Below are 15,087 nucleotides of genomic sequence, written 5' to 3' on the forward strand. Positions count from 1 at the left end.
AGGTGGTCACTAGAAGTAAATCCTAATAAGAGTGTAGTGATGCAAATAAATAACTATTGTGAATCGTATCACTATACAATATGTGGATTCGTGCTACCCAAAGTAAGAAACTATGAAGATTTAGGAGTCATATTAAGCAGTGGTCTCAAAACCACTAGTCACTGTAAGGCTGCTGCTGGGAAAGGCTATAGGGTATTATGGTCTATTCGTAGGTCTTTCCAGTATTTAGATGATGAAATGTCTAGGCTATTACACTCGATTTATGTGCGACCACATTTAGAATATGGGATTCAAGCAACGAGTCCCTGTTTCAGGTATGAAGCAGAGATGCTGGAAAGAGTCCAACGACGAGGCACTAAGATGGTACAAGGTCTATCTGACCTATCTTATGATGACAGACTGAGACACCTCAACTTATTTCCGTTATCTTACCATAGAGTACGGGGTGATCTAATATTGGCATATCGTATACCGAACGATGACCTTGGTATTACCATGTCTTATCTTTCACTTTTGTCCAGGACTGATCATTTGAGAGGACATTCGAAGAAAGTTCAAAAACCGAGATCAAATCGTTTACGTCTGGAGTTTCGCTTCTCGCAGTTACAGTCATTTAATGACAAATATACATGCAGTGAAAGATTGACAAAATAAATACAAATAATATTAAAAACTATTTACAAGATAAGCTTGTCAGGCCTATCTTGTAGCGGTAAATAAATCCCCAAAATAAATAGCACTAAGTTTCCGACATTGGATGCTGACCATATGTTTTAGTGGACTCATCTAGCTGAAGGCGCTCGGTCATGCATCCGCACCAGATCACGTGTGGTAACGCCGTGCTCAACATCAACCGCAATCGCTAGCCAGATTAGATCAGAGAATTCCGATATATTGGTCATCGCCAAATATACTCTTCCGATCTCCTCGACTCTGTCTTTTGATTTCTCTGGGTGGGAACGAAATACATTAGAAGGTGTCACTGGTAGAAGCGTTGCCAAACACTGAATACCTGTGACATCATCATTGGTGAGACCGACGTGATCTGGTACACCTTATTGCAACTGTGAGTCTGTTCCTTTTTGGGATTTTTATATATCATTGCCTTATTTTTTTTTAAACATTGTGATTTTTTCGTGTTTTTTCTTGGATATATATATTTTTTCCCCTCGTTCATTATCGTACTTCATACTTCATCATGACTAAACAGACACCTAAAGTACTCAAGCTTAAGACTTTGTCCCCACCTTCGTTTCAACTGATGCCTTTCTGGCCCGACAACATCGAAGCCTGGTTTTGCTACGCAGAAGCCGACTTCTCCGAGCACGGCGTGATCGACACACGTGCACAATTCCTCGCAGTAGTCAAGGCACTACCGCGCGAATTCAACAGGTACGTAACACCTAGTATGTTTACTAGTGATGTTTCTGAACCTTACGAAACCTTGAAACGTTCGATTCTTAAAAGAGGAGACCTAACCGATCGACAAAGGTTAGATCAACTCTTCAATAACATCGACCTGCAACATGGTTCTGCGACAGACATGTTGCAACGGATGAGAGAGGTTATAGGCCCAAGAACTTTCGACGAAGGTCTATTCAAACAACTCTTCTTGTCAAAACTTCCCCAACAGGTGCAAGCAGTTCTGGTCTCGTTCCAGAACAACGGCTTAGACGAGCTAGCTGCATCTGCCGACCGCATTCTAGAAATTACGAAACCTACTACCGAGGTGTTTTCAGTCAAAGAAAAGCCTCACACGACTCAGAATGATATAACCGACTTATGTCACACACTCACGCGTTATCTTAGTCTTCGTACCGACCGTAAGAGATCGCGCACACCACGTAGAAGCATTTCTCGTAAGCGATCTGTCTCTAGACCACGAGAGACAGATAACCCCGACTGGTGCTGGTATCATAACCAGTATGGAAAGTTTTCCAGGAATTACAGAAAACCCTGCAATTTTCCCAACACGAAACCGAGTGACTCGAAAAACAACTCGGGAAACTTCCAAGCCGGCACGCGTTAACGGCAACCGTAGCCGGCGAACAAAGCCGTCTGTTATTCGTCACAGATGTGACAACGAGAGTTCGCTACCTCGTCGACACTGGCGCAGAAGTTAGCATTCTCCCATCAAATCCTAACGACCGGCTTCAGGAATCGGCTTTTAACTTACAGGCGGCAAACGGAAAACCGATCGCTACGTATGGCAAAAGGTACGTTTACCTTAACGTGGGTTTACGCAAACCCATCCACTGGATTTTCGTTATTGCAGATGTTTCTATGCCAATCATTGGTATGGACCTTCTACAACACCACAATCTGATCATCGACACGCGCAAACGGAGGCTAGTAGACGGAAACACTAATTTGTCCGTTTGCGTAACTTCCTTCTCTGGTTGCAAATTATCCCCAGTCACAGTTAAGCATATGATCGACCCACTTTATCAACCACTACTCGATAAGTACCCTGGGATACAACAAACTCAACCGAAACTACCGTGTGTAACCAGCAATGTTACACATCACATCACGACTACAGGACCACCTGTATTCTCTAAAACACGACGACTAGCTCCCGAAAAGCTAAGGTTGGCGGAAAACGAGTTCGACCATATGACAGACTTAGGAATCATACGACCGTCAAGTAGCCCATATGCATCTCCGTTGCACATGGTCCCTAAAAAGGACAGCAACGATTGGCGTCCAACTGGTGACTATCGGCGATTGAACGCGAAAACCATTCCCGATCGTTACCCGTTGCCTCACATTCACGATTTGACAGCTACCTTGAAAGGTACAACTGTCTTTTCGAAAATCGACTTGGTTAAAGCGTATAACCAAATCCCTATGGCTACTGACAACATACCGAAAACAGCTATCATAACTCCTTTCGGACTCTATGAATTTTTGCGAATGCCTTTCGGTCTAAGAAATGCTGCTCAAACATTCCAAAGATTCATAGACGACGTTTTTCGAGGTCTCAACTTCGTACACGCGTATGTTGACGACTGTCTAATCGCAAGTCCGGACAGAGAAACACATCTCAGGCATCTGGATCTTGTTTTCGAACGACTACAAAAACATGGCATTACTGTAAACGTTCAGAAATGCCAATTCGGAACCGACTCGTTAGACTTTCTGGGACACACTATCGATGCTCAAGGTATCCGACCCCTTAGAACCAAAGTGGCGGCCATTCTGGATTACCCAGAACCGACCACCGTCAAGCAATTACGCACGTTCAACTGCCTCGTAAGTTTCTATAGACGTTTCATACCCAAATGCGCATTACTTATGAAACCTCTGACCGACCAACTTCGTGGAAATGCGAAATCCATTAATTTGGACGACAACGCACGAAAAGCATTCTCCACAGTTAAGGAACTGATTGCTAAAGCAACAATGCTCGCACATCAGGACACCCGAGCACCCATTAGCATCGCAGTAGACGCATCCGACTCGGCAATCGGAGGAGTCTTACAACAATGGGTTAACAACTCCTGGCAACCCTTGACATCTTTCTCTAGAAGGTTGCTAGACACCGAATCGAGGTACAGCACATTCGGTAGGGAACTCCTAGCTATGTATTGTGCTGTACGGCATTTCCAACACTATATCGAAGGCCGTGAATTCACTCTTTTCACGGACCATAAACCGCTCACTTTCTCGTTAAGCTCTCCTTCTGACAAGTACTCTCCCCGTGGGTCTCGACAACTGGACTACATTTCGCAGTTTACTTCAGATATTCAACACATCTCTGGAGCAAACAATGTAGTTGCAGACGCCTTATCTCGAATAACTTCCTTGAACAGTTTCCAAGGAATCGACCTTCTTAAACTCGCCGAGCTTCAAAAAGAAGACACTGATCTTCAGCACGAGTTATCGTCCACAACACTTAAACTACGCATCAAACAGATGGGAACAGGTAACGAAACCTTACTTTGTGACACATCTACAGGTAGGGATCGCCCAATCGTGCCGAAACATTATCGACGCAATGTCTTCAATACATTGCACAAACTTTCTCATCCAGGTGTTCGTGCAACCATCAAGCTTATAGCAGAACGATCTTGCTGGCCTGGCATGAATAAAGACGTGAGGGAGTGGACACGCTCCTGTGTAAGCTGCCAAAAATCTAAGGTTATCAGACACAATAAATCTCCCTTAGACTCGTTTAAAACTCCCGATGCTCGTTTCGACCATGTTCATCTGGATTTGGTAGGACCTTTACCAGATTCAAATGGATGCTCTTACCTCTTAACCTGCGTAGACCGTTTCACTCGATGGCCAGAAGCAGTACCTATCAAGGACATCACTGCTGAAACAATGGCCCGCACCTTCGTCGAACGATGGGTAGCAAACTTCGGCTGCCCTTCAACCATCACTACAGACCGCGGACGTCAGTTTGAGTCTGATCTTTTCCGTCGTCTGACCACACTTTTAGGAACCACTCGCTTCCGAACGACTGCCTACCACCCACAAGCAAACGGGTTGGTAGAACGTTTTCACCGACAACTAAAAGCTTCACTATCAGCTGCAAACGTTTCACAGTGAACCGACGCTCTTCCACTTGTCTTACTAGGTATCCGCAATGCAGTGAAAGCTGACATTGGATACACTGCGTCTCAACTCGTTTATGGAACGACACTTCGACTTCCAGGAGAATTCGTGGATCCTTCATCCTCTTCAATGAACATGGATCTAACCTCCTACACGAACAGGCTTACAAACGCAATGCATTCAGTTAAACCTGCTTCCACTCGACCTCAATCAACTGATGTTTTCGTCCAACCTGACTTACGATATAGTACACACGTTTTCGTTCGTCGAGACTCGCATCGACGACCATTCGAATCAGCATACGAAGGACCCTTCAAAGTTCTTCAACGTGAATCTAAGTACTATATAGTCGATAAGAACGGAACCAACGATAGCATCAGCATCGATCGCTTAAAAGCAGCGTATTTAGAAGGAAATCCTATCTACGTGGATTTTCCTTCGGTACAATCGAACGACACGACTCCGACACTTATAATACCTCATCCGACAACCAACACACACGATGATACTTCGACAGTATCCGAAAATAAACTTAAAACGACGCGTTCTGGAAGAAGGGTGAGATTTCCAGAACATTTAAACGACTATTGCACGTAAGGCACTTCTCGACATTTTATATTATTTTTTTTAAAAAAACAATTTTAATATGCTTATATATTTTTATTTCTATTTAAAAAAAAACAAAAAAAACAAATTTTTTTAACGCTATTACGTGTTCATGAGTTTATTTTCCATCTTTTTTCCACCGACATTGTGTTTTTACGCACATACGAGTGTATTTCGACATGCACTTACATTTTCTTTTTTCTTTTCCAGGACGGCTGGAAAAGAACGATGACGTTTATGAGGATCCGAAATTTTCATTGTACATTTTCTTTTTTTACTATGTTGTACCTCCGTCCCATATAGTAAGGAAAGACGACCAGACGCTGCTACACTTAGTAAGCTATCAGAAGAGTGTTTATCAACGACAAACTCGTTGGGTTTAAACTTCTGGCTGGCCACGTCTTAGGGTCGTCACTGCCTCACTAGGGGGGGGAGTGATCTGTAGCGGTAAATAAATCCCCAAAATAAATAGCACTAAGTTTCCGACATTGGATGCTGACCATATGTTTTAGTGGACTCATCTAGCTGAAGGCGCTCGGTCATGCATCCGCACCAGATCACGTGTGGTAACGCCGTGCTCAACATCAACCGCAATCGCTAGCCAGATTAGATCAGAGAATTCCGATATATTGGTCATCGCCAAATATACTCTTCCGATCTCCTCGACTCTGTCTTTTGATTTCTCTGGGTGGGAACGAAATACATTAGAAGGTGTCACTGGTAGAAGCGTTGCCAAACACTGAATACCTGTGACATCATCAATCTCCACACGAGTAGTGAATTAATGGAATTCTCTACCGGAACACGTAATATCAGCACCTTCTGTTGATATATTCAAAACGAGATTGGACCTCAAATGTATTACAAACTGCAAGGATTAATATAGGTCGATAGACCTCCTATCCTTATTACTGAAGACTGAAACTCAATTGCATGTAAGGTGTCATAACCCAAAGCAAAGGTGACCATTCCTTCAATTGACTCATTCAAGAAAAGACTGGCCACTCACAGAAACACGCTAGGACAGGATTAACATAGGCCGTAGACTTTTTGTCATCAGTACACAAATCTAATCACAATCTGAAATCTATCTTAGCGTGATGTTTTCACACTCGCTTAGCCGAGGCAAATTACCGGAAAACTGGAAGTTGGCTCACATCACACCAATTTTCAAAGGTGGTCGACGCAATGAACCTTCAAGTTATCGGCCGGTGGCTCTTCTGTCATTACCTTCAAAACTCATGGAGTCCCTGATATGCGACGGTTTAAATGACTATCTACTGTCCTTAAATTTCTTCTCACCCCAACAGCATGGTTTCAGGAAGGGTTACTCTTGTATAACCAACCTGCTGACTGCGGTGGACAGCTGGACAAGCATCCTCGATTGCAAGGGAAAGGTTGACGTCATTTACCTTGATTTCTCAAAAGCTTTTGATAAGGTTAACCACTTGTGTCTTATCAACAAGCTCAAACGACTAGGTATCAAACCACCTCTAATCGATTGGCTTACTTCATACCTAAAAAATCGACACTTTAAAGTTAGGGTTAATTTCACTTTATCTCAGGCTATGGAATGTCCTAGTGGGGTCCCCCAGGGCTCAGTACTAGGGCCTCTTCTCTTCTTGATCTACATAAATGATCTTCCTCAACAGGTAACGTCAGACTTACTACTTTTTGCCGACGACGTGAAACTTTGGAGAGAGATACGCAACCAAGACGATACACAGGCACTTCAGGAGGATCTGACTCGACTTCAAAGTTGGGCAGACGACAATGGACTTATCTTTAACACTTCAAAGTGTAAAGTAGTCCATCTGCGACATGTCGCAAACTACAGTTACAACTTAGGAAACCCCTCTCTAGTATTATCCCAAGTCGAAAAAGATTTAGGAGTCCTGGTGCCCCATGACTTAAAGTCTTACGCTAACTGTGACAAAAATGCCTTCCGAGCAAACCTTGCACTGGTAACGTTGAAGCGCATTTTTGGACAGTTTGACGGACGAACTTTCCATACAATCTTCAATAGTTTCATCCGTCCCCATTTAGAGTACGGAAACATAGTACTCCCCCCCTCACTCCATAAGGACAAGGTCACTTTGGAGCGTATCCAACGGCGAGCCACGAAATCAGTTCGAGGACTCAAATCTAAGCCTTACGAAGAACGCCTCCGTTCACTAGACCTTTACCCACTAGAATATAGGCGTCTTAGAGGTGATTTACTAATGGCTTATAGTATTCTTAACACTTCTGGACATCCTCTTAAACACCTACTTAAGCTTAGTTCGAATAATAATCTAAGGGGTAACACCCAGAAACTGGAAACACAACATAGAAAGACGGAATGTAGACACAACTTCTACTCCTTAAGAGTTGTCAAAAGCTGGAATTCGCTGCCGGCCGAGCTAGTCCAAGCGACTTCTCAGGAGTCCTTCAAGAGGCAACTTGACCTATTCTTAAGGACCAAGGACAGCATCACATTATGATTTACCAATTTCTTTTCCTTTTTTATTGTTAACGTACCTAGGTTCCTGCCTGGAGGATTTGGTGATCCCCTGCTACTAGACACGGAAGCCTGTTAAGCGAAAGCTTCTTCTATTCCGTCCACAACCATTTGAACCATATTGGATATTAGAAACTTATAGCGTACTTATCAAACCAATGCGTTGTAACTCGTTGGTAAACTTCCTCCGTCAATTCTTTTCAATGACTAGCTTTTCTTAATCTAATGGTTGTATTGTCTTAAGTGGTTATAAATCTCTTTTATTATTTATTTCAAGTGCACTCTGTCTGCTTTCCGAGCCGCTGACTTTTCTTTTTTGTTAGATTCACACACTGCCCCAGCACACAATGTACCTTCAATCTAGACTCAAACTTACCAATGACTGAATGCCCTTGCACGGTGATGCAGATGATACTGGTACCCGATCTCGCCCAAAGTAGTGGGGCGATTTCTGTCCTGTTTGGGTAGATTTTGAGGAGACCGCTATAGAAAACTTCAGGTGAATGACATAAAACCCCTAAATTTCCCCAGGTCTGTCGAAAACCTCCAAAGTTTTGGGGAAATTTCGGGTGTTCCCCAGAATCTTATAACATTGGGGTTTTTCCCCAAACTTTGAGAAAAACTACCATATTTAGAGTGGAAAACCCCAAAATTCCCTGAGATAGTGAGATTGGGTAGGTTGTGGGGTTTATTGTTTGGTTAAAATCAGGATGTATAGTATGGAGTTAGATATATATATCTAACTCCATGCTGTACACACGATACATTGATTGTCGTTAAGTTGCTTTGGCTGTCAGGGGTATACAGTGTTCTTAAGTGCTGTTAGATTGCTTTGACACTTTGTTTACTGTTCGTAACTGCGGTTTACTTAATAAGTACGGGCAAATTTTTCAAAACTGTAATACGATTCTGGGGAAATATTAGGGAAAACCTCAGAATTTCGGGGGAGAACGCGAAATATACCCCAAACTTTGGGGTTTTAATAAATACATGCCGATTTCCCTAAGGTGTAATAAGATGCTGGGAAATTTAAATGAAATTTTGGGGTTTTGGTGCCATTTCCTCAAAGTGGGTCAGGTTTTTCCCAAAATTGGGAGCTCAGGTATAGGCTGCAGTCTCAATATTTATGCTCTACATCCTAGTTCTGACTTTGAATTCCAAACTATGCACCCTCATCTTAAGGTTAAACTACTCATCCTTAACTTCAATCCTAATTACGAGGTCATAGATCCCTCATTCATACTTGCTGCATCCTCCACTGGTTAAAGTCTCCCAATCTCCCTATTTTGGGGAGATTTTGGATTTTTTTCAATATACACAGACTTCCTCAAAGTGTTATAAGATTCTGGGGTTTTGTGCCATTTCTCCAAACTTTTCTATAACAGCTTCCCTAAAACAGGGCGATTGGACTATCAGATTCTACCAGCCTGGCCTTATAGTTCAGCTTTAATTATACTTATGTTTCTGTTGGTAGCATAAAATAAACCCAATAATAGAAACTTTGGGCCCTCTCAACTTTATGAGTAGTATGCGACGGTGAACTGGACTAGTAGAAAAGTCTTCTGAGTAGGTCAGTTACTTGCGCAGATTCGGTCTTCACTCGCATGTGACTTCTCAAATATACTTTGCCTCCTGAAAAGAATGGAATCATATCCAACAATCGTGTTTCTAAAATAGGTCGTACTGTTGGTCTTGATTAACGTCCTAATGTTGTAAGCTAGTGGTCAAGAGGGTTAATGAGTTCACTCCTCAAAATAAAATTAGCCTATTGGTTTAGAGATAAAATATCTAAAGCACGAAAACCCAAAAAGTACTGATTTATAGTTCGTTGTAATAGAATTAGATTAATTGTTTCACTCAATCCTTGGGCTTTCAGCATATTGCATTGCATCTCGTCCATTGTTCCGTCACGTCCTTCCTCCTTGACATTGGTAGTTCTTAAGTTCATAGGGTAATGAAACTTCTTTATTCGAGGGGGAATTTCTTTTGACAACAAATTAATTGCTCGTCACCAAACTTTAAAGCAATTCATTTTTACGCTTGTTTATATTATTTTGACCCGCATACGTATGCCCAACTCCTACCTACCTCGACAAGCAGTGTTTGCTGTAGTAGGGTTGGGTTGGCAAAGAGCCTAGAACGGCAAAACTAAGACATGACATCTGTTCATGAAACCATTGACTGTTTATCTGAGCCGTGTTTGCAAACTATCTAGTTGGGGCTCGCGTGATCAGTTGTTGGAAATTTCGGGTGACTTTATTCATGATCATTCACAATAGTGCAGATTCGTTCATTCTTTATTTTTCTCTAAATCGTGAACTACAGAATTCCTTCATACAGAGCTTTCCACTTTATCTCTTCGAAACACATCCTCAGCATTTAATTTTTCTCTATGCCATTGTTACAGCGTTATTTCGATTGTTTTCGCCATTCGCCCAGGGGGGTTGGAAAACCATGATTCCAAATCAATGGTGCACATGAGCTCCAGTATCCTGAGAGAACAAATGGAGTATGAACCAATTGTTAATCACCGGCTACCATGGGACTGAATCTCCTTACGATGCTCCACTGCCTTGTGGATCAGATGAAAAGCGAACGTCCAGCGCTTTAACCGGGTTGGTGGACATGGAGAGTCCATCTAGGGGAGTTGGAAAACCCTAATTCCAAACCACTGATGTACATGGGCTCCAGTATCCTACAGGAACAAATGGCGTATAAAAAACCGTTGGTCACCGGCTACCATGGGACTGCATCTCCTTACGATGCTCCACTGCCTTGTGGATCAGACTTTTACGTCGAAGGATCGGGGTGTGGCCCCCTAAGAAAACTACCTGCTTCGGTTTGGGCACTTGTGCAGTATCACAGCCCTCACACAGATCAAATGAGATTTGTGTGGCGCATATGTATTTGGTGCCTCCTTGTACCAATATCTATGTGTTCAAATAATAATAATAATAGTGCATGTGTTCCAGGCTCCACGTTGTTGATGACTGAAAATAGAATTGAGTTAAAAGCAATTGTGATAAGTAGTTTTCATCTCAAGAGTCAGCTCTTATGTTACCATTTTCCTTAAAAGCTATTGTGCGCTTTATTTAAATTCAATTGACCAACAGTAAACCATTTCGAAGATCCATGACCTAATACAGTTTCTTCGTGACTAAAATATAAATGCATAAAAAGTGAAAAATTTCCCTAACAGTAGTATTACATCCTTTTAATCATCACTTAATATTACCCTGATCTTTTGAAATACTCTATTTATACTTGACCATTTTTATTTTTTTTAATTTTTAGTTGGTTTACACCTGCATACTAACGCATCTTGAGAAATAATGTCTCTGATTAACTATCGATTCGCCCTTACAGCTTACCAAAGGTTCCAGTCAGTCACCTATGTGTCTCTAAATCGTCACTATGGAAGCTCATCAACACCATTGGAATGTTTTACAAAACTTCTAGAGATAGCTGATCATTGGCCTTGTGATACTTGTGGTAGAAAAGTGACTCTAAAAGATGAAATCAAACGTCGTGCTACTGAATTCCTTTCTAAACCAATGCAAGAAATAGATGCTAAATTTTGGGAAGAAGAATGTCAAAGTTTGTCTCGTATTTTTAATAACCATTATCGAGATATCTATCGACCTCCTTCCGTTCTTCGTGATGGTTGCACTGTACCAGGAAGTTCAGTTATAGCTGCGACCGGAGCTGATCTGATGGAATGTAGAAGAATTCTTTGTGATCGCGAAGATGGAGACAAAAAACTTTCTTTATATCAACGCCTTATTGATAAATTATTTTACTAGCCTATTTTTCTATATTTCATTTTTATAGTTTCATTGAAAATGTATGCATTAGTTTTGTTATGTGACGTCTTTTCAGAAAAAAATTGTTGAGCTTCTGTTTTTGTTATAATCTCTTTCTTACGGTTATGACCCAGCTATTCCTATTGCTTAGTATTCTTGTACACCGTTCACATTCTCTGTTGACGATGTCTGCTAGAACACCATATTCATCGGCTTCGCGTTTCACCAAATTTAGACACCGATATCGAATACTAAACAATGAGGATGACTCAACGAATATCTCTGACAATTGAATTACCGTCTCCTCGAAACTGAGCTCTCGAGGTAACTTTGGCAATATATGGTCAGTATAACGTGCATGTTCATTGCTTCCCAACTTACGTACCAACAGTCGAGTCTTCCGCGCGTCGTCTTGGTTACAGAATTCTGTTCTAAATGTATCTTTCCAATGTCTGAACCACGTGAGAAAAGTATTTTCCCACTTTCGGGATCATAGAGGAATTCTGGGATGCTACTAGCAACTGCATCACAAGACGTACTTGAAATAGCATGTGGACTCGGGTAGTGGATGTTAAGCTGCTGAGTCAAAGTCTCCAACAACTGCATTTGTGCATCAAGTCGTGCTTGCTGTTGTTGTAGTATTCGGTTAAGCTGATCATCTGATATGGACATCTTGAATTTGTTTTCCTTTTTCCTCGTCACCACTGGTATAATCTCTTTCTTACGGTTATGACCCGGCTATTCCTATTGCTTAGTATTCTTGGACACCGATTCACTCGACAAGTCCCCAAATCAGAACACGGTTGAACAGGAAAGAGATTATATTTCAAATAACAAGGTTAGATGGAAGTAAGAAGCAAGTCAGTAGCACAATAGGGAAAATGTCAGTATATTTACAGATTTTATATGAGAAGATTCTAGAGTGTTCACTATGTCTTGACTAATGCTGATTAGATAAGAATTAGCCAATGAGCGTGCACCAAAGCAATCGTGCATTGAGCATGCTTTAATCCAGTCTATGTCCCGCTAACAGTTTTAATAACACTGTTATTAACTAGTCATCGAGATGCGCAGTGTACTCAAGAAGTTCCACACCGGAAAATTTTTAATATGAGATGCTAGGTAATATGAAAAATTGGTGCAGATGGTCAAAACAATAAATAACGTCAGTCCGTCAATTTTAACCATCATATTGAAATACTTAGTTGGGTCATGTCTATCTGGTTAGGTTCTATACGAGAATCGTGATTAACAGTGAAAGACCTGTGATATGATTCAATATCGGTCATAGTAGCGTAGCTGCATCCATTCTTCTGTTTTTTCCCGTACCTCGAATTTCAATATAGTTTCATACTTTTCACTCCACGAAGTCGTTCCTTCTTGTTGAGCGATATATTCGATTTAGCCTTCGTCACAATCATGGACAGTATCATTACTTCAACTTATTTGTCATGTATATTGTTCCTTTCGTCTTAGTTTACTGATATGGTGTGACAACTTCGACTAATCCGTAATTTTCTACCAACTTAAAATGAGCAATAAACTGCAGATTCAAAATGCATTTTTTTCGTGGTAAATTGTTCGAAAACTAGCTAACTTCATCAACGCTACATGATATTGTAGTTAACTATATCACCTTTTTACTTTCTTGTAACGACTGTTTCTATAAATTTACATTACAGTCTTTCTGACTATTCTTCAGGGAATAATTTCTCGGTTTGGTAACTTCTCACTTCCTTTATTACATTTGGTCAACTAACTAACACATTATATCCCATACTATAAGTATGATTCATATCGCAATAAGTCGATGTGTACATAGTTACTTAGGAAGTTAGTTACATGTCAAACTATTTCTTGTTTTTAGAGTAGCCTTAAATATTTAAAGCCCTTGATATCAAGTCAGACTGACTCCTACTCAGTTCGGACAACCTTTCATTGCTAGTTACACAGTGGAATGCCAATTGTCTTAGGGGTTACGTTCATTCAAAATATCAGAATTGGAATTTTCACCTGTGGAATGAGGGTTAGTTTTTCGTTGTATTCATACAATCCTACATACAACTTCGCCTTCTTTGTGAAAGGTTTTATTGATAGTATCTTGGTAAAATTGTTATCCGAATAATAATTCACAGCATTTTTCACGAACTCACATCATTTGGAGAATCGTTGAAACTTGAGGAAGATTGTAAAACTTTTTCACTAGACAAGAACTCAGCAAGTACACTTACAACTCTATAACTGAACCAACGAACTTCTGATCTCATGGTAAACACGATACTTGTTTTACTTATTTTGCTTATCAAGCTCCAGATTCCTATTAGAACTTCTTGAAGCTGTTCCAAGATAAGCACACCACAACTGTTACTTGATGTGGTTTTGTTTAGTCAGTCAGCTACAACGTAGGACCAGGCACATATATGCATCGGTCCAAGTTGCCATACCTCAATAACACAACAAGATGAACACCGGATTCATAAAAGTAGTTAATTCAGAGGTGGTAATATATAAAAGAAAGATTGCAATAAGGATATAGTACAGGAAAGAGTTTGTTTAGATCTATTACTTTTTAGAGTAATTCTAATCATATACTTGTACCAATTACCCTCATATCATTTCGTGATGGAAATTGCCTACCTAGTGTACTAAGACTTAAAAAAAAAACACGTCAATTAATTCAGTAGCTAGTTATTGCATCTTTCGAGTTTTCATTACTGCAAAATGTAGGATAAGTCAATATGATTAGTATTTCAACTAGCTACTAGTGCCTTTAGCGTTATCGGTCAACCAATATTTTTAGCGAGGAAAAATATAAAATGAGTCGACGGGCGGAGCTGTGATTTTAATTATTTTAATTTATTGGAGTTGATGGGTAACTGGACTGAGGTATAGTCTAGGTTCCTAGACTCTATTATTGGTTTCGAGTTAATCGTTAAAGTTGAAGCGGAACTTGGGTCGTAGCAAAACTACAATCCTGTTGGCATTTTTTCCAAATCCAATCACAAACACTCATATAACTTTCAGTTAGTTCTTTGATAAAATTAGATGGGAATATCTGCATTGTTCTGGTTAGTGTTTTTTAGCAAAGTTGTTTCTACGGGATGGGTTGTTGACCGAACGCACAACCCTCCTCTTTTACGCGGGCTTGGGACCAGGCGTAACACTAAAAAAAACTACAAGCGGAGTTGAGAAACATATGGAACTCAACCAATATCGAAGTCATAATCTTCACTACGAACGTCAAAACTTCTACCGTATGGAGCTGAAACTTGGAGAACTACTACAACCATCATCAAAATGGTACAAGTATTTATAAACAATTGTCTACGTAAGATACTGAATGTCCGTTGGTCCGATATCATTAGCAACAGCCTTCTGTGGGAGAGAACAAATCAACTTCCGGCTGAGGAGGAAAATACGTTGGAAGTGGATAGGATTCACATTGAGAAAGTCATCAAACTGAATCACGAGGTAAGCACTAACTTGGAATCCTAAAGAGGAACACACTGCGTAGGGGATTGGGAACAGACATGGAGAGGATGAATAATAACTGGAAACGATTGCCTAGGACATAGTTTGATGGAGAATGCTGTTGGGCAGCCAATACTCCTCCAC

The 15,087-nt window shown here is 40.8% G+C and overlaps 1 protein-coding gene across 1 annotated transcript; it reads left to right on the top strand.

The window, feature by feature from the left end:
• Positions 1–7,786: 7,786 nt before the first annotated feature.
• MS3_00008353 (uncharacterized protein) lies at positions 7,787–11,999 on the top strand. The gene is made up of 2 exons (XM_051216717.1): positions 7,787–7,845; positions 10,964–11,999. The coding sequence occupies exon 2, from the start codon at positions 11,002–11,004 to the stop codon at positions 11,470–11,472; it is 471 nt and encodes a 156-aa protein (XP_051065311.1). The 5' UTR covers positions 7,787–7,845; positions 10,964–11,001; the 3' UTR covers positions 11,473–11,999.
• Positions 12,000–15,087: the final 3,088 nt, after the last annotated feature.

This window comes from Schistosoma haematobium, chromosome 6 (assembly GCF_000699445.3).
Source record: "Schistosoma haematobium chromosome 6, whole genome shotgun sequence".
In the NCBI taxonomy this organism is placed as follows: domain Eukaryota; kingdom Metazoa; phylum Platyhelminthes; class Trematoda; order Strigeidida; family Schistosomatidae; genus Schistosoma; species Schistosoma haematobium.